At 55.5% G+C, this 25,262-nt stretch overlaps 2 protein-coding genes across 2 annotated transcripts; both read left to right on the forward strand.

Annotated features, from left to right (window-relative positions):
- The first annotated feature begins 80 nt into the window (after nt 1-80).
- Nucleotides 81-8,887, forward strand: LOC139113003 (uncharacterized). The gene is made up of 4 exons (XM_070673909.1): nt 81-2,822; nt 2,918-6,110; nt 7,536-8,038; nt 8,594-8,887. The coding sequence occupies exons 1-4, from the start codon at nt 81-83 to the stop codon at nt 8,885-8,887; spliced, it is 6,732 nt and encodes a 2,243-aa protein (XP_070530010.1).
- A 12,905-nt stretch (nt 8,888-21,792) lies between these two features.
- Nucleotides 21,793-24,069, forward strand: LOC139113004 (uncharacterized). Its single transcript, XM_070673910.1, has one exon. The coding sequence runs from the start codon at nt 21,793-21,795 to the stop codon at nt 24,067-24,069; it is 2,277 nt and encodes a 758-aa protein (XP_070530011.1).
- Nucleotides 24,070-25,262: the final 1,193 nt, after the last annotated feature.

The following is a 25,262-nucleotide window of genomic DNA, read 5'->3' on the forward strand; positions in this document are numbered from 1 at the left end:
GATCGGGGTCGTCAGGGCGGGTACCCAACCGGTCTAGGGGAGTTAACCCCAAACAAATCGCTCTTTGATTTTTATGGGTCATGTCGCAGAAAGAAGTTCAGTCTCTACCGTCTCAGGGGGGTCGGATCCTCAGAGACCGGCGTGGTGGGAGTGCCGTCCCGGCTCCTGCCATGTCGTCATCGAACTACGGGCAATCCAGCGCCTGCTCCGCAGGGGTGCTGGTGGACAATGCGCCTGCGATGAATGAAGCTCGATCTGACCAGGAAGATCGAGGTCCTTCTTCTCTCTTAGAGGAAGAAATGGACAAGAGGGCCGCTCCACACACGGACACCGATGGAGAATACTTGAAACTTCCCAGACTTATCGGAATGGAAGTTGTCAAAAAAGCAAGGAAGAAGGGGGGCCCTAAAAGTAGGACACGACCCAACGCGGCAAGAAAGACGAATCAGCCGTCGACATCAGCGGTTCTTTTCGGCACCGTTCGACCGGTTGCAGGTTCTCCTCCACCGAACGCGCCGACGGAAACTTGCCCAACGACAGCAACAGAAGATGACGCCCGAAGCGCGCCGCAGCAAACGTCAGCGGACGACGCAAACTTGGACGAAGACAGGGATACGGACATCATTAACCTGGACTCATCTGACGCTACGGACGTCTCCATACGCACTACGGCATCTGGAGCGTCCAAAAGATCAAGAAGAAGGAATCGCGAAAGTGACGCTAAAGCCCGCCGCGTGATGGCGCGCGCGGATCGCTCTCTCTCTTCTTCGGAAGAAAACTTCTTCGAAAACATTTTCGAGGAAAAGAAGAAGAAACGTGGACGCCCAATAATAACTGGGAAAGGCGTTGAAGTATTAGCCATCAAGGAAAAGACCAAGGAGCTTCAGTCTATCAAGGACGAGATCAAGCTCATGAAACAGATTGCGGAGGGCGGATACGACCCATCCGATTATAAAGGGAAACGTCGCTCCCAAATGGCAGAGAGGATAGAGCAGGAATCTGCCGGTTTGCCAGTACAGGCCATGGCGGCAGAGATCTTGCAAACAGCAAAGAAAATAGAGGAGGTTGCTGTGAAATCTAGCAACTTAAAGGGCGGCTTTGTACGTATCCTGAGGGAAGCCGCCCTTAAGATAGAAATAAACGCGGATGCAATGACGCGTAAGGTGTTGCCGATGCAAAGCACGGATGCTCAAGAGGTCGAGCAGTTAAGGGCTGAGGTTAAGCAACTACGCGAAGAATTAGACAGAGTCCGCTCTACTGCGATGAAGTCTTCTGTATCTGGAAATAATCAAGTTAGGGACGAGCCTATGGAGATGGACACTGGAGCTGAATCAAGCCATGTTCCAGCCCCTCCGTCTGTTACGCTTCCACCCCGGGAGGAGTGGCCACCGGCGATTAGACCGCCAGTACAAGGCAAATCGCGGATACTTACCGACGACGACGAAGAAACTTTAAAAAGCAAGAATACAGCTCTTCGTCGCAAAACGGCCAACAAGGATAAAGGCTTAGAAGATCTTATTGATGGCAAGCTAGCGGTGTTTGCCAAAATGATGCAGACCCAAATGAGGGACATGATGTCCACAATTACGGAGCAGCTTGCTCCCAGGACCTCTTCTGACGGGGCCCGGAAAAACGCCCCCGTGGCACCGGCCCCGAAGAGCGGTGATCAGGGACGCCCGGTTCCCGACAAAGGAGATAAGAGAGAGAAGGCTGCTAGGAAGGAAAAGACCGAAAACCATAGGTCTAAGACCTTTACCTCCACTGAGCGGCCGCCTATCAATAAACAGGCGACTTCAGGGGGAAAGCCGACAAATGCTGGTCCCTCGTCTCGAGAAAGCAAAGTCCCCGAGAAACTCGCATCCCGCTCCACAGATAAAGAGACTTGGTCTCAGGTAGTGGGACGTAAAGCGAGAAAAAAGGCCAAACAGATGCCAAAGCCCACGGCTGTTCCTTCATCTGCATCTACCAACGCGTTGCAGAAGAAGAAAGAGAAGAAGAATGCTCCTGGGATTCGATCTAATAAACCTGGAAAGAAAAAGAGGAGAAGAATTCCTAGAACTTCGGCAGTTGTCCTCTCCGCGCCAAGTGGAGACTATGATAAATTAATGGCCGAAGTCAGGTCAAAAATCAAGTTAGCCGAAGTAGGAATACAAGAAAAGGTGACTATTCGCGCTACGGCGACTGGCGCCTTGTTAATACAAATTTCAGGGTCTGAAAATGATTGCAAAGCCGATGCCCTGGCTGCTTCAATGAAGCAAGTCCTTGCTAACAAGGAGAATGTAAAAATCTCTCGTCCCATCATAACGGGAGAACTACGAATATGGCCTCTGGAGCCATCCATCACAAAAGAGGAGGTCATCGAAGAAGTGGCGAGCAAAGGAGCCTGCCAGCCTAAAGATATACAGACTGGAGCTCTGCGACAGTTAGCTGGTAACATGGGCAGCCTTTGGTTGAAGCTCCCACTGGCAGCTGCCAAAAAAGTAGCCACGGGAGGCACTCTAAGCGTGGGATGGACAAGGGTTAAAGTGATTCTTCTTGACCCACGACCTATTAGGTGTTTCAAGTGCCTGGAAAGAGGCCACACCCGCGAGACTTGTCCGAGCCCCACAGACAGATCGAACAAGTGTTATAGATGTGGTGGCGACGGACATGTAGCTAGAGTCTGCAAGGCTTCCCCGCGATGTCCCATTTGTGCCGACATAGGCAGAAAAAATGATCACGTTTTGGGCAGTAAAGCTTGTACCACCCAAAAACGAAAAGGGAAACCGGTGGATAGGACTAGAGAATCTTGTCCTGCCGGACAGGCAGCAATGGAGGTCGAGGTACAACCTCCCCCAGACGCACTGCCTCAGAGGAACCGTTCCCGGGAGGAGGGAAATAGACTTCCGGCTATCTAATGGCCCTTTCTCTATTGCAGGCCAATTTATGTCACTCCCGTGCAGCGCAAGATCTCTTCTTGCACACGCTCGCGGAGAGTGGATGCACACTTGGGGTAATTTCAGAGCCCCATCGTATTCCGGAAAACCATCCTTCCTGGATAGAAGATTATACGGGGACAGCCGCAATAACGTGGCGATGGTGGCGAGGAGCTCCGCCTTGCGCACCAATTGGCCGAGGTCGACGTTTTGTTGCGGTGCATTGGGGCCCGGTCGCGGTAATCGGCACATACTTACCCCCGTCGGGATCCTTGCAGGAGTACGAAGAATGGTTGGAAGAAATCGGAATCTTCCTGGACGGACTTCGACCACTCCCCATCATCTTAGCAGGCGATTTCAACGCCTGGTCGAGAGTCTGGGGCTCTCGCCAGACAAATAGAAGAGGCCAAATCCTCGAAGAATGGGCGGCGGCAAAAGACCTTGTACTGCTCAACAAGGGAAGAGTTCCGACATGTGTGCGGCCGCAGGGAGAGTCTATTATAGACTTAACGTGGGCCACCCCTGCGGCCGCAAGTATGGTCCGAAAATGGGAAGTGGCCACGGACCTCGAGCATCTCTCGGATCACAGATATATTTTGTTAAAGCTCGGGGCCCGTGGTGACTCGTCTGTAAGAGCAAACACGTGCTCCATCGAAAAAAGATGGGCTTATAAGAAGATCAAGGAAGACATTTTCAAGGCCTCTCTAGAGACCTCCTGCTGGAGCAAAGAGAGCTCCGATGACTTTGCCCTGTCTAATGTTCAGGGGCAGACGAAGTGGCTGATAGAGGCTGTGACAGATGCCTGCAATGCATCTATGCCAATAGTGCGAAGAAATCCTCGTCGTTCCGCCTATTGGTGGGACGACAACATAGCGGAACTACGTAAGGAAGCTACACGGCGACGCAGGATTGTAACGCGTAGTCGCAAGAATTCACCAGATAGAGCGTCCGCTTTGAGTAATTATAAGGAGGCAAGAGCTGTCCTTCGTGTAGCCATCCGCAAGGCTAAAGCGGAGGCCTGGGAGAAGCTGATCTCCGATTTAGATCAAGACCCATGGGGCTTGGCGTATAAAATTGTGACCAAAAAACTTAGGCCACCAGCCCCATCGGTCACGGAGACACTAGATCCAAGTTTCGTTCGAGAGATAGTTGACGCTCTGTTTCCCAAAGCCTCTTTGGATACAGGGGCAAGCGACTTTGTCCCAAATCCGTCGCTCAGTGAAGACAGCGAAGTAATACAGGCAATTGAGGAAGATGAGTTTCTTCTTGCGGTGAAAAAATGCACAAAGGGCAACACTGCACCCGGTCCTGATGGACTGCTGAAAAAAGTCTGGGCCCTGGCTTTGCAGGTGATCGGAAGCGACCTTAGAGGTCTTTTGAATAGATGCTTGCAGGAGAGTGTCTTTCCCAGACAGTGGAAGAGGGCAAAACTCGTTTTATTAAAGAAGAAGGGCAAGGAAGACGGATCTCCATCCTCTTACCGTCCAATTTGCCTGCTGGACGAAGCGGGAAAACTCTTGGAGAGGATAATTGTCAACCGTCTTGTTCAGCACTTGTCGGAAACGGGCCCCAATCTAAGCCCCGTGCAGTACGGCTTTCGGGAAGGACTTTCAACTGTCGACGCTATATTACGCGTAAAATCCCTCTCAGAAGATATAACTTCCCAGGGGGGGGTAGCTCTTACTATATCAATTGACATTTCCAACGCGTTCAACTCCCTCCCCTGGGAGGCCATCATGCGGTCACTTCAACGCCACGGAGTACCGGAGTACTTGCGGACTTTAATAGGCAGGTACTTTGAGGACAGGAGTATCTCGTATATAAATCGAGAAGGGCGGCTCATCAGAAGGCCGTTATATCGCGGAGTGCCTCAAGGCTCCGTCCTGGGTCCACTCCTTTGGAATTTAGGATATAATGCAGTACTAAACACAGCGTTACCCCCCGGCTGTCACTTAGTTTGCTACGCAGACGACACTTTGATTATAGCCGGGGGATGTGATTGGTCAGAGGCGCGCAACAGAGCCGAGATTGCGGCTCAAGCCATCTTTATGGCCATTAAGAAGATTGGTCTTAAGGCAGCGCCTGAAAAAACTGAAGCCATTTGGTTCCATGGCAAAAGTAAAGAGATTGGTAATCCGCCAAATTATGTTATTCGCGTTGATACGGCGTTTATAACTCCGGGGCCCACCGTCAAATACTTAGGATTATTTTTAGATGGACAATGGGCCTTCCGGGAACACTTTGCAGTAATTGCAGAGCGAGTAAAGTCCAGTGCGACCGCTCTCAGAGGAATTCTCCCAAACTTGGGAGGACCTGGCGGAGCAGCCAGGCGTTTATATATTAACACGGTGCGTGCGGTGGCTATGTACGGTGCGCCCGTGTGGGCGGAAAATCTATCTGTAAGTAGGGGAGGCCGTATTCTCTTTGAAAAGGCTTTTCACCCTGCCACCGTCAGGGCCTCACGGGCCTATCGAACTGTTTCGCGGGCGTCGGCTGCGGTACTTGCAGGTGCCCCGCCCTTGGATTTAACGGCCCTAGAGCACCACCGCGTATTTACCGGACTCCGGAAATATGAGCAACGTTTCGGTGTACGCCCAACTTTAGCGATTAAGAAGAGATTTAGGCAGATAAACCATGCCAAGACAATTCAAGCATGGCGTGCACGTTTGCGTCTACAATTCAAGACGGAAGGAGGTAGAGTTATCGGCGCCATAGAGCCGGTCTTAAGTGAATGGATGGAGAGAAAGCATAAAGAGCTCTCTTTCCATGCGACACAGTTACTGTCAGGACACGGATGCTTTGCATCGTACTTATGTCGCATCGGTAAGGAGAATTCTGAGAGGTGTCACCACTGCGGGGCACCTAAAGACGATGCCCAACACACGTTGGAACGATGCCCCGCGTGGAATGATGAGCGGAATTCGCTCGTAAGACAGACAGGTGCAGACTTGTCTCTAGCTGCAATAATGCCTAAAATATTAGAATCCGACGAAGCATGGCAAGCATTAATTGCCTTCTGCAGTCGCATAATGCGACAAAAAGAAGATGCAGAGAGAGCAAGAAGAGGGCAGCCGACGGCTGGAACATCAACTGTACCCTCTGCCTCTCTAATTACAAGAGGAGCGGCCCTTAGGCCGTCTACAAACACGGGCAGCCAGCCCGTCACAGGCGCCTGTCGTGCGCGCCGGGTTGGAGGTAGGGGACGGGCGCAAGCCTCCCCCCTCCTTCCTGGCCCAAACGGCAGCGCCTCTCAACCGGTGCGTCGGAGTTCGCGTCTGAACTCCGGCGCCCCGAGGTGACTGTAAGGCGGGGGACGAGTCTGCCCCCCGCCGAGTTATTAACTTAGCGGGGAGGCGTCTTTTTCCCTCGCCTTTCAAGTAGGGCAAACTGAGAAACATTAAGAGGCTGGGGAGCCTCTCCCAGTCTTGCCCATCCGAGAGTGTTTAGTCGCAAGCCAGAAGCGACTATTAAGAGAAGCCGGCCCGCCACACAAATGCGGGCCCTGCCGTCCTAAGTCCAATGGGCGGCAGCGCGGGGGACCCACCCGAGTCATCGGGTGGGTCAGCGGGGAGGTTGAGAAGTATACGCAATGACTCAACCTCCCCAGTCAACGGCACCATATGCGGGCCAAAGTGGGGTTTAGTCGGTAGTGGGCAGCCTCGCGGCATAAGACCTGAGCCCGACATACCCCTCTCCCTTCCCCAGGGGAGGGTATGTGCTGCATTCCCCTTAGGTTAGGTTAGGTTAGGTTAGGTTAGGTTAAAAAAAAGTTAGGTTAGGTTAGGTTTCAGGGGCCACAGATGCCGACCCTTTATTAGGTCGGTGTAGGTCTGTGGTACGGGACTTGGCGGTCCCGAGGTACCCGAGCCCGGCAACCACTTTGCCGAGAGGGTGGGTTTTATTCCCCAAGGTAAGGGATGGCGACCCGGAATTCAAACGCCCGGCCTGCCGGGGCCGTTAGGGGGATTTGTTCCCTTCCGGCGGGTGGTGTGGGGTTGGGGGTTAGGGGTTGGGGGTGTTTTCCTTTCCTTTCCTTTCCCTTCCTTCCCTGTCCCGCTCATTTTTGAGCGGTGTACGGCGTGAGGCCGCTCGGACGTATTCCCGAGGCGGGGCTCACGCGCCGTGGTTTGAGTTGGTGACCGTTCGGGGCCGCTCGAACATATTTCGAGGCGGGGCCCGACGGTCGGTGTTGGTATCGGGCAGGCCGGGTCGTCAGGTTGGCACCCAACCGGCCTAAGGGAAGGAAAACCTGAGACAAACCAAATTTCAATGATTTAATTATGGCAGAGCACAGTAAAAGACGACGAATTTACCGTCTCAGGGGGTCGGATCCCCAGAGACCGGCGAGAGGTGGTGCTGTCCCAGCCCTCCCGTCGTCATCCAACGATGGGCCACCTACCGTTTTATCCCGCAGGGGCGGTAGGGGAAGCAGCGACTGCGAAGGGGCCCGATAGACCAGGCCCCGCGTCCTTCAAGCAAATGAGGGCAAGGTCGGGGGCCATCACCTTCCCCTCACCTTTAATGGGACGGCACCAATCTAGGAGGTGTCACCGTCGCCGTCGGTCGCGTCAAACACAACGGCCGATATTTACACGGACGACGTGTTTGTGTCTGGTGCAGAGGACTCAGACGTCTCGTTAGACATGTCCGGATCGTCTAAATCCGGATCGCGAAAAAGAGGGCGTCCCCCTACAACCGGGGATTATGTTGGCTTGGCGGCTGCCAAGCTAAGAGTAGTGGAGGCGGATCGGAGACTGGCGGATCTCGAGGAGAAAAGGAATATCCTCGACCCCTGCACGCCCTTGCCGCCCAAAATTAGAGAGACGGCGGAGGAAACGGTGGAGCATTATTTAGAAGAGCTCAAAAATGCTCCAACCGGGGACATTTTGTCCCAAGCGTTCCAAGACGTGGAACAAGTCTTGAGGGTCTCCAGCGTCTCCAAAGGACTCAAGGGAACGCTGGCGAAGGCCCTCAAGACATCGGCCTGTCGCGTCCGCGCTGGAGTGACCATCCTCTCCACGCGGAATATAACAACAGCCGGAGAGGGACAAGGATCCGAGCTCCTTATATTATCCAAGGAGCTCGAACAAGCGCGCAGGGAGATTAAAAACCTGCGCGAGGAGGTAAAAGCGTTAAGAGGGAGGGCATCGGAGTTGCCAACCTCCAGAACATCCCCTCCTATTTCCCGGTTGTATCAGGAAGAGGGGAAGTCCCCCCTAATAGTAGAGGCAGGACAATGCCACTGCAGGGTCACCAAAGGAAGACATCGCGGGAAAAGAAATTCTCCCCCGCGATCGGAATATTCCCCGGCGGTGAGGCCGCAAATTCAAGGGAAGTCGAGAATTATTCCCGACTCACCGCCGAGAAGTGAGGGAGCCGAGGAGGCGATGATGAGCCGTCTCGACTCTCTCTTTGAGAGATGGCTGAGGAGAAAGTTTGGGGACTCTGCCCCCCTCCCTCCTCAAGCCAAAGGTAAAAGTAGGATCCTCCGCATCAAAGAAGGGGGCGGAAAAAAGGGCTGAAGTTCAAACTTCAAAAAAGAGGAAGCCCAAAGGCGGGAAACAAAGTAAGGCGAACAAAGGGGAGACCGACACGGACGTGTCTCTAATGCCTCCCCCCTCAACGCCATTACCGCCCAGGAAATCGAGGAGGACAGCCTCCCAAAGCTCTGCGTCTAGAGCCACTTCCGCCCCAGCCGAAGCGTGGGCCAAAGTGGTTGGACGCAAAGAGAGGAGAGAGGCCAGGTCTTTGGCCAATCCCACGTCGCGACCTCCACCCAAGAAGAGCGGAGGTACGCCAAAAGCCCCCTAAGAGGGACCTTCAGGACGCGGGAGAGACCGCCAACCGGCGCAACCGCCTCCAACGGCGAAGAAGAGGAAGGGGAAGAAGAGGAAGCCGCCGAACACCGCGGCCATTACTGTCACCTGCCCTGCGGGCAGATACACGGAGGTCCTCAAGCTCGCCAAGTCTAAGATAGACTTGTCTGGGGATCTCGAACCCGATCCCGTCGTGGTTTGACGGGGTCGATAGTGACGAGGTAGGAGGGGAGAAGGTAATTCGGCCAAGGCGGATGCCTTGGCCGAGGCAACGAGGAAAGCGCTGGAGGGACAAGAAGGTGTCAGAGTCCAGCGCCCCTCCAAGATGGCGGACATAAGAATCCGCGACCTCGACGACTCCGCTACTACGGAGGAGGTCGCGGACGCTGTGGTGAAGGCCGCAGCCATTGACAGGAAGGAGATTAAAGTTGGGCCGCTGCGGGGGTCGTATAGTGGATTGTACACAACAGTAGTGCGTTGCCCCCTTGCAGCGGCCAACTTATTGGCGTCGAAGAAACGCCTCAAAGTAGGGTGGATCTCCACCAAGGTGGAAATCTTAACAGAGCGCCCCCTGCAATGTTATAAATGTTTGCAGGAGGGCATGTGAGGAGAGATTGCCATTGACCGCAGCAAATGCTGTTTCAGATGCGGAGCGGAGGGGCACCAGGTGGCCACTTGTGAGGAGCCACCTAAATGTGTGGTGTGTGAGAAGGCGGGTCGACCGTCTTCTCACAAAATGGGCGGAAACTCCTGCCCCGCACAGGTTAGACAAGTGCGGGGCAGTGGAGCCATAAGAAGTAGTAAGGAGAAGCGGGCGCGGTCTAAATCTGGAGCAAAGACCGCGCCCGCCACTGTTGCCTCTCAAGAGGCAGATAGGAGTGGCCCCGAAGCGATGGAGATCGCGGAGAGTGACCCAAAGAGCAACGCGCTAAGCGTACCGAGGGGGGCGGATAAGGGGGCGGAGTGTCTGGAGGAGACCGTACCTGGTTCTTCCAATGGCTAGTACGGCCATCCTCCAGACGAACTTGAATCACGCCCGCCAGGCACAAGACCTTTTCATCCATAGCCTGGCGGAGCGTAAGGGTATTGGGATCGCCGGAGCCATACTTCATCCCCCCAACATCCAGGTTGGGCTGGGGACACTCTAGGCTCCGTAGCGATCACGTGGACGTCGCACACTCACCCATGTTCCCCACTGTCATCCGGGAATGGGTGGGTGGCCGTTCAATGGGTTAGACCCGTGATAATCGGGGTATATCTGTCCCCGTCCCTCGATCTCGCCACTTACGAGGCGAGACTCGAGGAGATCGGGGACTTTGTAAGGGCCCGGCATCCTCAGCCGGTTCTCCTGGGGGGGGATTTCAACGCTAAGTCCCCAGACTGGGGTTGCCCCCAGCGAGACCGGCGAGGGGAGTTGGTAGAGGAGTGGGCGGCCGCACTCGGCCTCCTCATTGTCAACGAGGGGGCCGAGAGTACCTGTGTGGCGTGGCGGGGCGAGTCCATTGTGGATTTGACGTGGGCAAGTTCATCTGCCCAGGGACTCGTCGGGCATTGGAGGGTGCTGACGGGCTGCGAGACATTATCAGACCATGTATACATCGGCATGAGTCTGTCCGCAGCCCAGTCGCGCCCTCCCGATCTCCCGTCTTCCAGGGAGACGTGTCGTAGGAGGCGGTGGGCAATACGTCATCTCAACAGGGACCTCCTCACCGCAGCATTGGAGGGGGTCACCTGGCCCACCGACCTGCCCAGAAGTAACGCGCTGGAAGACGTGGAGAGTCTCTGCAGCGCCCTGTCAGATGCATGCGACACCGCCATGCCACGGGCAACAGGTCACCCCTATAATGGGGCGTATTGGTGGACGGAGGAGATAGCGACGTTACGCCACTCCTCTGTCCAAGCCCGGCGGGCGTTCCTTCGCGCCAGACGGCGCCGGAACGAACCCGCCGAGGCAGTTGCGGCCGCCTACGCCTCTTACAGTGAGGCGCGCCGGGCCCTTAAGGCGGCAATAAGAGCCGCCAAAGGAGCCGCGTGGGACGCACTGATGGCGTCAGTGGAAGAGGACCCCTGGGGGCGCCCGTACAAGATCGTCACTGGACGATTGCGCCCCAGAGGTCCTCCAGCGACAGAGTCCCTCGACCCCGCTGTGGTCGAGGAGATAGTAGCGTCGCTCTTCCCCCAGGAAACGGGGGAACGAATTCGGCAGGGGCCCGTGCCTATGGGTGTTCCCTGTCCGGAGTGGAGCGACGCCGACCACAGTGTGGTCGAGGAGGAGTTGGCCCAGGCCATTAAGAGAGTCCGGAGGAACAAGGCCCCGGGACCAGATGGAGTCCCGGGTGAAGTCCTCAGCCTTTCCTCCGGGGTACTGGGTCAAAGACTCTGTCGCGTGTACACGCGGCTCCTTCGGGAGGGTATCTTCCCCCTGTGGGAGGACGGCCTCCCTTGTCCTTATTCCCAAGGACGGGAAGCCTGTTGGAGAGCCGTCCTCATATCGGCCGATATGTCTCCTGGACGAGGCGGGTAAGCTCTTCGAGCGAATTATCGCCGGCCGCCTTGTCCGGGAGATAACACAGGGGGGAATAGCGCTGCAGGAAGCGCAGTTTGGATTCCGCGAGGGAAGATCGACAATAGATGCTATAGCATCACTTAGATCCCTCGCGGAATCCACCAGGGAGGAGGGGAGGGTGTTGTTGGCGGTATCGTTGGACATTGCGAACGCCTTCAACACCCTCCCGTGGAGGGAGATTGGGGAGGCCCTGGAACACTTCCAGGTCTCCCCGTACCTGCGTCGGGTGGTGGGCCAATATTTGGATAAGCGGCGCCTGTCCTATGTCAACCGGGACAGGCGCCCTGTTGTGATGGAGGTCGAGCGCGGGGTTCCGCAGGGGTCAGTGTTAGGCCCCCTGCTGTGGAACCTCGCGTTCGACAAGGTATTGAGGGCGGCACTTCCCCCGGGCTGCGGGGTCATCTGCTACGCAGATGACACCCTGATAACAGCCCGGGGAGTAGATTGGAACGAGGCCCACGCCCTGGCGCAGGTAGGGACGGACATCGTTGTGTCAGTGATATCCGGGCTGGGGTTGAAGGTAGCGCCCCACAAGACAGAGGCCATGTACTTCTACGATGCCTCTTGGGGGCGCCCTCCCCCAGCCCGAATCATGATAAGTGGAGTCCCCGTCCAGGTGGGGCCAAACATTAAGTACTTGGGCCTCACGCTGGACGGGAAATGGGTGTTTGGGGACCACTTTGCTAATGTGGTCCCCAGAATGGGCAGGGCGGCCATGACACTTGGCCGCCTTATGCCCAACTTGGGTGGTCCCCTCCTGGGCGTCAGGAGATTATACGCGGCAGTCGTCCGCTCCATTGTACTGTATGGAGCCCCTATCTGGGCGGACGACTTGCCGCGTAACAAGAAGGCGCTGGCCAGTGTTAAGCAGGCGGAGCGTAAAGTGGCGGTGCGGGTTGCCCGCCTGTATAGAACTACCGCCGCAGACGCGGCGGCCGTTATGGCGGGCATCCCGCCACTTGATATTGAGGCCAAGTCCTACGCCGAGCGTTACCGGCGTAGGACTGAAATGGCCAGGCGGGGGATCAAGCCCCCCGCTTCAGCGCTGGCCAAGCTCCGTCTGCTTTGCCGGCGCCGGGTCATGAGCCAATGGGGCAGTCGCCTCATGGAACTCCTGACGCCCATGGTTTTCGAGTTATCGGCGCCGTCCGTCCACACTTTCAACAGTGGATGGACGGCGTCATGGTTGGGATCACCTTAGCGGCACAGGTGGTCACCGGACATGGTGCGTTCGGTGACTACCTGTGCCGCATAGGAGTCGCACTCCCAAATGTTGGGAGTGCGACAATAGCCGGGACTCGGCCGATCACACTTGGCCGAGTGCCCGGCGTTTGTAGAGGAGAGGCCGCTCTAGAGCGGCGATAGAGGGATTCCTCTCCCGGCTGTCATCAAAGCCATCACGGAGGAGAGGCGGAGAAGGAGCGTTCCTTCTGCGAGCTGTTATCTCGCAGAAGGAGGAGAACGAGAGGGTTCGGCGCGGAGAGGTCGCGCCGGGCCCTCTGGTGGGGACCGGTGCGACAAACTTGTCGTACTCGCCGGTGTTAGGGCGCATTTGCGCCGAGTTAAGAGTTATGGGGGGACCGTGGGGACTCACCCCACAGGATTCCACTAAAAATCGGCCCTTCTTAGGGCCAAGGTAGGTGGGCCGCGCTGCCGGTGATAGCCTCCGGGAGGCGGGGGACCCAATAGCTCCCGAAAGGGTGAGGGTTTCTCCGTCTCCTCAGCTTGAACCGGCCGCGGCCTTGAGCAGAGAGGGTGGCAACATAGACGGCTGGGAACCGTCTGCCGCCCTCGCCCAGGAGTTGGGCGTCGGTGAGAGTGTGGTGGTCCCCTCTCACCGAGAAGTTATCAACATCAGGAAGTGGCCCGGTCTAGTCAACATGACCGGGCGCCGGGGCTCCTCCGCCAAAGAGGGGATGTCCCTGGCCAGGCAGAGGCCCCTTAGTCAACTGGGGCCCGGCGATGCGCGGGCGGTGCGGAGTTTGCAATACATCCGTAGTTCCCGTGCCGCCCGCAAATCATTGCCTGCGCGAGGCCACCCGTGTGGTTTTAGTGGGTATTAGGCAGCACGTTTGCATAAGACCTGAGTCCCACATAACCCCCGGAGTTCCCAAGCCGGGGGTATCCGTAAAAGGATTTCCACACGTTAAAAAAAAAAAAAAAAAAAAAAAGGTTAGGTTAGGTTCCCTCGTAGTGCGCCACCTTGTCGTGGTGAGGGCTTAAGGGATCGAATCAACGATCCGCTGGGGCAGTACCTGGGACTTAGTCCCGGGAGGGCCCGGCGGGGAGGTTCGATCCTACTAAGAGCGCACAGTACCTTCCTGGCATTGCACTCCGAGTACATCACGTACTCGAGCCGGGGGAGGTACACCCTCAGGGGCCACAGAGGCCGTCCCTTTATTAGGACGGTGTAGATCTGTGGTACGGGACTTGGCGGTCCCGAGGTGCCTGAGCCCGGCGACCACTTCGCCGAGAGGGTGGGTTTTATTCCCCCCAAGGTGGTAAGGGAAGGTAACCCGGAATGCAAATCCCGGCCGGCTGGGGCCGCAGGGGAATTGGTTTCCCGCCATGCCACCCGGGGTAGGGGGCCTCCCGTTCAAGGGGAGAAGATCCCTTTCTGAGGCATTGCACGCGGGTGCTCCCGCAGCCGAGGTTAGGGATTACCTCTACCCGTTTCCGGGGCGTACGTGGTGCGTTCCTGGGGCGGGTACGAGTATACGCACCGGAGTTGCACACCGGGGGTGTGACCCCACGGTCTCCGGGGGCGTAGGGTGTTCCGGCCTGCGGGCTGGGCACCCCAGGATGACGTAGGGGTGTTTCGGGCCGCTCGGAAGTCTCCGAGGTGGGCCTGGTCACCCTGGGAGGAGGTTGCGACCGCCACGAGGCCGCTCGGACGTATTCCGAGGCGGGGCTCGTGGCGCGTCTCTGGAAAGAAGAAGGAAGCGGCTAGGTCGGAGTCGGCAGGGCGGGCACCCAATCGGCCTAAGGGAGAAAACCCCAACCAAATCATCATGATACAACATGGGAATGACGTCCAATCAGAAGCAGGTTTTACCGTCTCAGGGGGGTCGGATCCTCAGAGACCGGCGTGGTGGGAGTACCGTCCCGGCTCCCGCCATGTCGTCATCCAACGACGGGCAATCCAGCGCTTGCTCCGCAGGGGCGCTGGTGGCTACAGCGTCTGCGATGTTTTCGCATGAAGATCGGTCCGACGGAGAGGACCATCAATCCAGGCTATCTTCAGGAGAAGATACGCGAAGAGTGGCCGCCCCTTTTACGGATACAGACGGGGAATATATGAAACTTCCCCGGATAGTCGACATGAAGGTGGTAAAGAAGGCCAGAGCTAATAAACTTGGCCCGAAGAGAAAGGCGCGCGCCAAAGTTAATCGCAAGACGAACCAACCGTCTGACGAAGAGGTGTTGTTCAGCGCTGTGAGACCAAATGCTGGCTCGCCTCCGCCGGCGACAGCGCTTACGGAAACCGGCGCAACCACGGCCACGGAAGAGGACGACAAACGGTTATCCCGCCCAATGGAAGCAGATGACATAGAGGAGAACGCGGACACCGACGTGATAAACATCGAGTCGTCGGACGCATCAGATGCTTCCATACGAACTACCGCATCAGGAGCAGCCAAGAGAACTCGGAGAAGAAACAACCGCGACATCAAGACGAAGACTCGTCGTATGGCATCGAATTCTTCTTCATCGGAAGATAATCCCTTCAAGGAGGACCAGAGAGAGAAACGAGGAAGACCCGTCGTTACCGGCAAAGGCGTCCGCATCTTGGCAATTCAAGAGAAGACCAAGGAGTTGCAATCTCTCAAAGACGAAATAAGAACCATGAGAGAAATTGCCGAAGGTGGATATGACCCTTCCGACTTTAAGGGCAAACGCCGCACTCAAATGGCTGAGAAGATAGAGCAGGAGTCTACCGGCCTGCCCATTCAGGCACTTGCGGCTGACATTTTACAAACAGCCAAAAAGATAGAGGGAGTTGCGGTCAAGTCCGGCAATCTGAAAGGCGGATTTGTTCGCATACTTAGAGAGGCAGCACTCAGGATTGAGATAAGTGCAGATGCCATGTCCCGCAAGGTACTTCCTGCGGAGACCACGGACGTCGGAACAATCGATCAGCTGAGGGCTGAAGTACTTCAGTTGCGAGAAGAACTGAAGCAAGCTCGCGAGGCCGCGATAATTCGTCCCCCAACTTCATCACCGACAACAAGAGAGGAAAACGCGGACGACATCGCAATGGAGGTAGAAGCTGGTGAGGTGGCTGAGTCGTCTACCGCTCCGCCTCCTCCATCTGTAGTTTTGCCACCTAAGAAGGAGTGGCCACCAGCAATGAGGCCGCCATTAAAAGGACACAGTAAAGTCCTTTCTGACAGCGAAGACGCTGGACCTTCAGTTTTGCTCCCTCGGCGTAAAACGCCCAGCAAGGACATAGAGGGCATCATAGACAACAAGTTAGCTGCCTTCTTCAAGGTCGTCCAAACCCAGATGCGGGACATGGCGACCACACTAATGGAGCGACTGGATCCTCGAGTCTCTTCCAGCGGAGCCCGAGAAAACACCTCTACGGTATCCGTCCCCAAGGACAATACCAAGAAGCGCCCGGTTCCCGAGGAAGATCCCAAGAAGATCAAGTCCAAGAAGGAAGATCCCAAGAAGATAGGAAAAGACGAGGGCCAGAGATCTAAGATCTCTACCTCCTCCAAGCAACCGTCTGTCTCTAAACAGACGGCCACGAGCAGAAGGCCGACGAGTGCCGGTCCCACCTCTCGGAAGGAGAATGTTCCCGAGAAGCCTGTCCCACGCTCCACAGACAAAGAGACATGGTCTCAAGTCGTGGGACGCAAGGCCAGAAAAGGGACCAAACAACCGCCGAGACCCACAGCTTCCTCTTCTTCGGCGCCCGCTAATGCGCGACAGAAGGGAGGAAAGAAGAAAGGTGATAAACCTGCCACCAATTCTTCTAACAAAATTCCTGCGGCGAAGCCCAAGGGAAAGAAGAAGACGAGAAGAAGAGCTCCAAGAACTTCTGCAGTCGTCCTGTCAGCTCCCGGCGCGGAGTATGACAAACTTATGGCAGAGGTCAGAGCAAAGATAAAGTTATCCGAGGTGGGCATCAGCGAAAAAGTCTCAATGCGCACAACGGCGACTGGCGCTCTGCTGATCCAAATACCCGGATCAGAGAGCGATTGCAAGGCTGATGCTTTAGCCGGCCTAATGAAGGAGGTGTTGGCAAACAGAGAGGACGTCAAGATCTCTCGCCCAACTATAACTGCGGAGCTGCGTGTCTGGCCGCTGGAGCCTTCCATAACTAAGGAGGAGGTCATCGAGGCTGTGACAAGTAAAGGTCTATGTCAGCCAAAAGACGTACAGGCTGGAGACATGCGACAGATTGCCGGCAGCATGAATAGTCTGTGGCTCAGGCTGCCACTCACTGCCGCAAAGAAGGCCTCGGAAGGAGGCAAACTCGCCATAGGCTGGACAAGGGTCAAGGTGGCCCTTCTGGATCCCCGCCCAATGAGATGCTTCAAGTGTTTGGAGCGGGGCCATACAAGAGAGAGATGCCCGAACAAGGTGGATAGGTCGGGCAAATGCTACCGTTGCGGAAACACGGGACATGTGGCGAGAGTATGCACGGCCACTCCCAGATGCCCAATCTGCGCTGACATCGGAAGAAGAGCCGACCACATCTTGGGTGGTAAACAATGTACCACCCGAAACAGAAGAGGAAGCCCACCGAGCGGAGGAAACAAACTTCGCACCAGTGAAGAGACAGCGATGGAAGTGGACATCCCGCCTCCTGCCGACGCACTGCCTCAACGAAGAAGGCCCCTGGAGGAGGGAAGACAACCTGCCGTTATCTAATGGCCCTTTCGCTTCTTCAGGCAAACATTGGCCACTCTCGCCCTGCGCAAGATCTGTTCTTGCATACGATGGCCGAGACTGGCAGCACACTAGGAGTGATCTCGGAGCCACACCGCATCCCCGAGAACCACCCATCCTGGATAGAGGACGAGACGAAGACGGTGGCGCTGACGTGGAGGTGGTGGCAAGGAGCACCCCCCTGCGCTCCCATCGGCCGTGGTCGGCATTTCGCCGCGGTACATTGGGGCCCGTTTGCTGTAGTTGGCACATACTTGCCACCATCGGGCTCTTCTACGGAGTACGAAGAATGGTTGGAGGAGATCGGCGTGTGCATCGGCGGACTTCGGCCACTTCCCGTGGTGTTGGCCGGGGACTTCAATGCCTGGTCTACGGCTTGGGGTTCCCGGCTAACAAACAAACGAGGGAAAATCCTCGAGGAATGGGCGGCTTCGTGGGATCTTGTCCTGCTAAATAAAGGCAAGGTCTCGACGTGTATTCGGGCACAGGGGGAGTCTGTGATAGATCTCACATGGGCTTCCCCTGCGGCCGCGAACTTAGTGCGGCAATGGAGGGTGGCTACAGAGCTTGAACATTTGTCAGATCATAGATACATATCTGTAAAGTTCGGGCTTCAAGCCACACCTGCAAGAAATAGAAGACGTCCTTCCGAGTCAAGATGGGCGTCCAAGAAAATCAGAGAGGATGTCTTCAGAGCCTCTCTCGAGGTTTCATGCTGGAGTAGAGAGAGCCAGAACACCCGCTCCGTTACATCAGTCCAGAGCGAGGCTGATTGGTTCATGGAAGAGATCACCAATGCTTGCAACGCTTCCATGCCGAAAGTCCGACGTAACCCTCGGCGCTCCGCCTACTGGTGGAATGAAAACATCGCGGAGTTGCGTCGAGAAGCTACACAGAAGAGGAGAGAAGTCACGCGCTGCCGCGACAAACCTGGCAGACTTGCGGCTTTAGACATTTATAAGGCGGCAAGGAAAGACTTGCGTACGGCAATCCGGAAGGCCAAAACTGAGGCCTGGGAAAGCCTTCTTCAAGACTTAGACGACGACCCGTGGGGGTTGGCGTATAAGATAGTGACGAAGAAGCTAAGAACGCCGGCCCCCTCGGTTACTGAAACTTTGGACCCGACTCTCATCCGTGAAGTGGTGAACTCTTTGTTCCCGGACGCTCCCCGGGGACCAAGGCCCGAAGACTTTACTACTGGCCGGTTTATCAGTCAACGCGAGGAAATTCCGTCACTGGAAGAAGAGGAGTTTGGTGTAGCGGTAAGAAGAAGTCTCAAGGGCAATACTGCGCCAGGCCCTGATGGCATACAAAAGAAGATTCTGTCCCTTGCTCTACCATTAATAGGAGACAAACTCAAGCATCTTCTGGATAGATGCTTAAAAGAACAAGCCTTTCCACAACAGTGGAAGTGCGCTAGACTGGTTCTTCTTAAGAAGAAGGGCAAAGAAGACAACGCACCGTCTTCCTTTCGCCCTATTTGTTTGCTGGACGAGGCAGGGAAACTCTTGGAAAGAGTAATAGCAAACCGCCTCGTTCAGCACTTAAAAGAGGTAGGCCCAAATCTGAGCGCCTCTCAATATGGCTTTCGAGAGGGACTGTCGACAGTAGACGCAATCCTGCGGCTGAGATCTCTCTCAGAGGAAATAACTTCCCAGGGGGAGTCGCCATGGGCATCTTGATAGACATTTCAAATGCTTTTAACTCCCTCCCTGGGAGGCAATAATGGAGGCCCTCCGGCGGCACAGGATTCCAACATATTTACAAGCCGCCGTGAGAGAGTATTTCGTAAACAGGTCCATCACGTACAAGGACCGTGATGGCAACACACGAGAGAAGTTACTGCGCCGCGGGGTACCCCAAGGGTCTGTTCTAGGACCTTTACTATGGAACCTGGGGTACAACGCGGTACTTCACGTCGCTCTACCTCCCGGCTGTCACACTTTATGTTACGCCGATGACACCATAGTGTTAGCCGGAGGAGATAATTGGCAGGAGGCCCGTGCTAGGGCTCAGGTAGCAACTCAAGCTGTTCTAACGGCCATCAGGAAACTTGGCCTAGAGGTGGCGATGAATAAAACGGAGGCCCTGTGGTTCTACAACAAAGCTCAGGGCCCTCCGCCATACAATAAAGTATTCCTGGACTCGGCGGAAGTCATCGTAACACCCACCGTCAAGTATCTAGGACTCCTCATCGATGGACAGTGGGCGTTTCGTGAGCACATCACCACAATTGCTGCAAAGGCCGCATCCAGCGCAACGGCCTTGAGAGGCATTCTCCCTAACTTAGGGGGGCCCAGTGGAGCAGCAAGACAACTATATGCGAACACGGTGCGGTCTATTGTAATGTATGGAGCGCCGGTGTGGGCGAATGACCTGGCATTGTCCAGAAGTGGTCGTACGGCTTTAGAGAAAGCCTTCCATCTGGTCAATGTCAGGTCGGCGCGAGTATACCGCACCGTGTCGCGAGCAGCGGCTGCGGTATTAGCAGGAGTTCCACCATTGGACCTGACAGCGACGGAGCACTCCCGAGTATACGAGGGACTTAGGAAGTTCGAGAGAAAGCACGGTGTACGGCCGACCCCGATCATCAAAAATCGGGTTAGGTTGTATTACCGTGCTAAGACACTTAAGGCGTGGAAAGCGCGTTTACGCGCCCAAGTAAGGGTAGAAGGAGGCCGAGTAGTTGGCGCAGTAGAGCCAATTTTGGAAGAGTGGCTTGCCGTAAAGCGAAGACTCTCCTTCCATGCAGCGCAGGTGGTGTCGGGGCACGGCTGCTTCGCCTCCTACCTGCGTCGTATTGGTAAGGAGGAATCTGTAAGGTGTCATCACTGTGAGGCACCCCGAGACGACGCGCAGCACACCCTAGAAGGATGTCTTGCGTGGCAAGAAGAGAGAGCTGACCTTATCCGGAAGACAGGATGCAACTTATCCCTTCCGGCTATAATGAAGAAGATGGTGGACGACGAGGAGGCATACAAGGCCTTCCATACATTCGCGGGGCGTGTCATGAGTGCCAAGGAGGACGCTGAACGCCAAAGAAGAGGACAGCCGGTGAACTCCACTCCAGGCGTAGGACAGACATCGTCGCAGGGCAATCATGCCCCAACAGGCGTCCATCGTGCGCGCCGGGTTGGAGGTAGGGACGGGCGCAAGCCTCCCCTCCTTCCTGGCCCAAACGGTGGCGCCACTCAACTTGTGCGTCGGAGTTCGCGTCTGAACTCCAACAGCACACAGAGATGACAGTAAGGCGGGGACGAGTCTTCCCCCGCCAAGTTATAACTCAGCGGGAGGGCGTCTCTCCCTCGCCTCAAGAAGAGCGAGGCCAGGAAATATTAAGAGGCTGGGAGCTCTCCCAGTCTCGCCTTCAAAGAAGATAGTTAGTCGCAAGCCAGACGCGACTATTTTAGAGAAGCCGGCCCGCCACACAAATGCGGGCCCTGCCGCTCTAAGTCCAATGAGCGGCAGCGCGGGGGACCCACCCAAGTCATCGGGTGGGTCGGTGCCGGGGAGGTTGAGAAGTATACGCACGTGATTCCTCAACCTCCCCATCAGTCACGGCACCATATGCGGGCAAAAGTGGGGGTTTAGTCGGTAGTGGGCAGCCTCGCGGCATAAGACCTGAGCCCGACATACCCCTCTCCCTTCCCCAGGGAGAGGGTATGTGTAAAGAGTGCATTCCCCCACTATAAAAAAAAAAAAAAAAAAAAAAAAAGGTTAGGTTAGGTTCCCTCTCGTTGTGCGCCACCTTGTCGTGGTGAGAGGGCTTAAGGGATCGAATCAACGATCCGCTGGGGCAGTACCTGGGACTTAGTCCCGGGGAGGGCCCGGCGGGGAGGTTCGGTCCTACTAAGAGCGCACAGTACCTCCCTGGCATTGCACTTCGAGTACAGCATGTACTCGAGCCGTGGGAGGTACAAACCTTCAGGGGCCGCGGTGAACAGTCCTTCTCAGGGCTGGGATCCGCGGTACGGGACTTGGCGTTCCCGGAGGTGTTCCCTGAGCCCGGCGACCACTTCGCCGAGAGGGTGGGTATTATTCCCCCCAAGGTGGTAAGGGATGGCGACCCGGAATTCAAACGCCCGGCCCGCCGGGGTCGTTAGGATGGTCTAAGACCTCCTCCGGCAAGGTGTGGGGAACGGGGGTTATGGGGGAGGGTTTTGGGGGTTTAGGGGTTTTTGTTTTGTGTTATTATGTTTGTTTTGTTTTTTGTATTTTTGTTTATCTCTTATTCCTTCCTTTCCTTCCTTCCTTCCTTCCTGTTCCTGTGCTCTTCGGAGCTGTGTGGGCGGGCGTGGGGCCGCTCGGACTTATTCCGAGGCGGGGCCCACGCGCCGCGAGTTTAGGGAGTCGGCCAGGCCGGGGTCGTTAGGGATGGCACCCAACCGGCCTAGGGGAGCAAACCTTATACAAACCACCTTATTTTGAACTATGAAAATGTCGGCCCAAAATAAGAAAGACTTACCACTCCAGGGGGACCGGACCCTCAGGAGTCGGCGCGAGGGAGTGCTGTCCCAGCTCCCTCCCGTCGTCATCACATGATGGGCCATCTGTTGCTTGCTCCGCAGGGGCAACAGAGGAAATAGCGTCTGCGATGATAGATGGTGCGATGATAGGTGGTTCGAGCCTTGGAAAGGCCAAGAGGCCTGGTCCAGCGAGCAAAAAGAGGGATGCGATGAGGACGTCACCTTATTTAGCTCCCTTAGTCGAGAGGTTGAGAACGTCAAGGGCAAGTTCACCCACGCCCTCTATAATGTCCAATGCCACGACGGACATACAATCCGACACGATATGTGTTACGGATGTTGAAGACGACTCCTCGGTGGACTTTGATTTGTCCACCATGAGTACTCGTAAAAGGGGACGTCCTCCCACTACGGGAGAATACGTAGGATTGGCGTCCGCCAAGCTACGTCTAGTGGAGGCTGAGAAGAAGATGTCTGACCTCGAGGAAACCAAGAGGATACTTGACCCTTCTAGCTCGTTGCCGGAAAAAATCCGTGTATCTACGGATAACATGATCGAGCGGTATATGGAGGACCTTAGAGAAGCTCCTCTTGAAGATTTAACTGCGAGGGCCTTTGAGGCCATGAATCAAGTGATAAAGGTGGCATGTGTCTCCAAAGGCCTTAAGGGCACTCTTATAAAAGAGTTGAAGACTGCAGCCTGCAAGACAAGTGCTAGTCTTGCCATTATGGCTTCTAAATCGGCCAGGAGGCCTGCACAAGAAGTTGTTTCGGAGTCTTTTACATTAGTAAAAGAGCTGGATGAAGCCAAGAAGGAAATCCGAAATCTCAAGGAAGAGATTCGAAGCCTTAGGTCAAGAGCAGCGGAGCTTCCAGCCCAGGACTTGCGTGATGTGCCGAGTACATCACGAACTCTCAGATCGAGAGCAACGAGGAATTCTTCTCCAACAATGGAGGAGGCTGAAGAAGCGTTACTTAAGCGCTTTGACGGCCTATTTAATAAATGGTGCGAGAAGAAATTTGGCTCATTAGTTCCAAACTTTGGTACTTCGAATCCAGACTTTGACGGTATGGAAGCCGAGACAGAGATCTCTGCTGTTCCCCTCTCCTCTGGAAGGCAAAAGCCTTCTAAAGGCGGTACTAAGAAGAGTTCCGTATTAGCTCCGCAACCTGCGGCGGAGAAGTCAGGAAAGAAGAGTGGCTCTACAGCTGCCACAAGTGGGAAGGTAGACCGAGATAAAGATAGGTCCCGGATGCCTCCGCCAGTACCTCTTTCTAGGAAGAAGACATCAGGCGTAAGCGCGGAAACCAGCGCTGTTACTCGATCAACCGAGTCATGGACTGCGGTGGTCGGTAGGAAAACGAGGAAGAAGACGACCATCTCTTCTTCCGTGGAAGATAAAAAGAAGACTTTGAAGGCCAGGAAATCTTCAAGGACACCTGTGGGACGGAAACAGGGGAATTCCAACGCCCCTGTTAAATCTGCTGGAAAGAAGAAGGCAGCGAACAAGCGGAAACCTCCGCGGGCAGCGGCGGTTGTAATAAACTGCCCTCCAGACAAAAGCGGCGATGTCCTTAGATTGGCCAAAAGCAAAATTGATCTGGCCAGTCTGGGAATTAGTCAGGTAAGGCCTAGAAGGGCTGCAACTGGGGCCCAAATGTATGAGGTCTCTGGCCCCGAAGGTTCGCAGAAGGCGGATGTATTGGCTCAAGAATTATCTAAGGCCCTGGAAGGATTAGAGGGGGTCACAATCCAGCGACCCGTTAAGATGGCGGAGATTAGAATACGCGGGTTAGATGACTCCGCTACTGTACAGGAGGTGATGGATGCGTTGGCTGGTGCTACGTCTTGCCAGCCTACGCAATTTAAGTTAGGCGTACTTCGCCTCTCAGGTGACGGTCTTAGAACCGTCTGGGTTCAGTGCCCGCTTCACGCTGCCAACAAATTGGCTTTTGAAGGTCGGGTACAGGTTGGCTGGACTAAGGCCAGAGTTGAGTTGTTAGCGGCGCGCCCGCTGCAATGCTTTAGGTGTTTGCAGTCGGGCCACGTACGCCAGAGATGCCCTTGTAAAGAAGATCGCAGTGGAAATTGTTTCCGCTGTGGTTCTTCCGGGCATAAGGTAGCTGATTGCAAGTCCCCCGCAGTCTGCCCTGTTTGTAAGAAGGTGGGGAGACCTTCAAACCACAGATTGGGCGGACGTGCATGTCCTGCGAAGTCCAAAGCAGGCAAGATAGTGTTTCCGGACAAAAGTCCGAATATAAGGACTTCCTCTGTTACCACTGCCATGGAGGTAGACGGACAAGTTCCAATGGAACAGAGTAGCAAAGAGCCAATGGTTATTACATTGGCCGAAGGAAGTAACAGCCTGGAGGAGGCTGCAACGGCCCCGCCTTCACCGCCATAATCCTCCAGGCCAATCTGAACCATGCCCGCCGTGCTCAGGACTTGTTTGTCCATAGCGTGGCGGCCCGTGGCTCATGTATTGGTGTAGCTGCGGAGCCACACTCCGTTCCGCCCGGTCACTCCCGCTGGGTGGGTGATAATTGCGGCTTGGTTGCCATTACATGGCATAACATCTCTCCTCTCTGTACTTTATGGGGAAAAGGAGATGGATACGTAGGGGTTAAGTGGGGAAAGTTTACCATCGTTGGTGTCTACATCTCCCCCTCACTGTCCTTTTCTGATTTTGAGGATCGATTAGAGATCTTAGGCTCGGTCCTGAGGCCCTGTTTATCTGGGCAAGTGTTAATAGCGGGGGACTTTAATGCGAAACACGTCGCATGGGGTTCCCCGAGGTCTGATCGTCGGGGTGAAGCCCTGGTTAATTGGGCGGCAGCATTGGGGCTCCTTCTTGCCAATGAGGGAGCTGCTAGTACTTGCGTTGCGTGGAGGGGTGAATCGATAGTTGATCTGACTTGGATATCTCCCTCCGCGCGCGCATTGGTGTCAGGTTGGCAGGTGGTGGACGAGGAGACGCTTTCGGATCACTTATACATCCAAATGTCTCTCGGCACCACTCTGCGGAATGTAAGAGCCCGACGGTTCGTCAACAGGGGACGACCAAGATGGGCTCTCAAGAAATTGGAGTGTGGCCACTTGGAGGCCGCACTGGAAGCTGCGACTTGGTCGCAAAATCCGGCGGGGTTATCGGCGCAGGAAGGAGTTGAGTGGCTTAGACGTACACTTACTGACGCTTGTGAGGCGTCTATGCCTAGGGCCACTCCCTCTAAACCCCATCGTGCTGCATATTGGTGGACGGAGGAAATCGCCGAACTTAGACGTGCCTCCGTCCACAATAGACGTGGCTTTACACGCGCGCGTTCTCGAGGACGGTCTCCCGAGATCATAGCCAGCAGGTATGCTGACTACAGGGAGGCTTGCGGCAGACTTAAGGCTGCCATTGCGGCTGCCAAGGCCAAGGCTTGGGACGAACTCCTTCAAACATTGGAAGAGGATCCATGGGGGCGCCCATACAAAATAGTTTTGGGCAAGCTTCGATCCTGGGCGCCTCCCGTGACAGAGCAGTTAGCCCCCTCAGTTTTAAAGGGGGTGGTGGATACTTTATTTCCACCAAATGAGGGACCTGTTATTCCCCAA

The sequence above is a fragment of the Cardiocondyla obscurior genome, unplaced genomic scaffold (assembly GCF_019399895.1).
Source record: "Cardiocondyla obscurior isolate alpha-2009 unplaced genomic scaffold, Cobs3.1 scaffold88_0_59476, whole genome shotgun sequence".
Lineage (NCBI taxonomy): Eukaryota > Metazoa > Arthropoda > Insecta > Hymenoptera > Formicidae > Cardiocondyla > Cardiocondyla obscurior.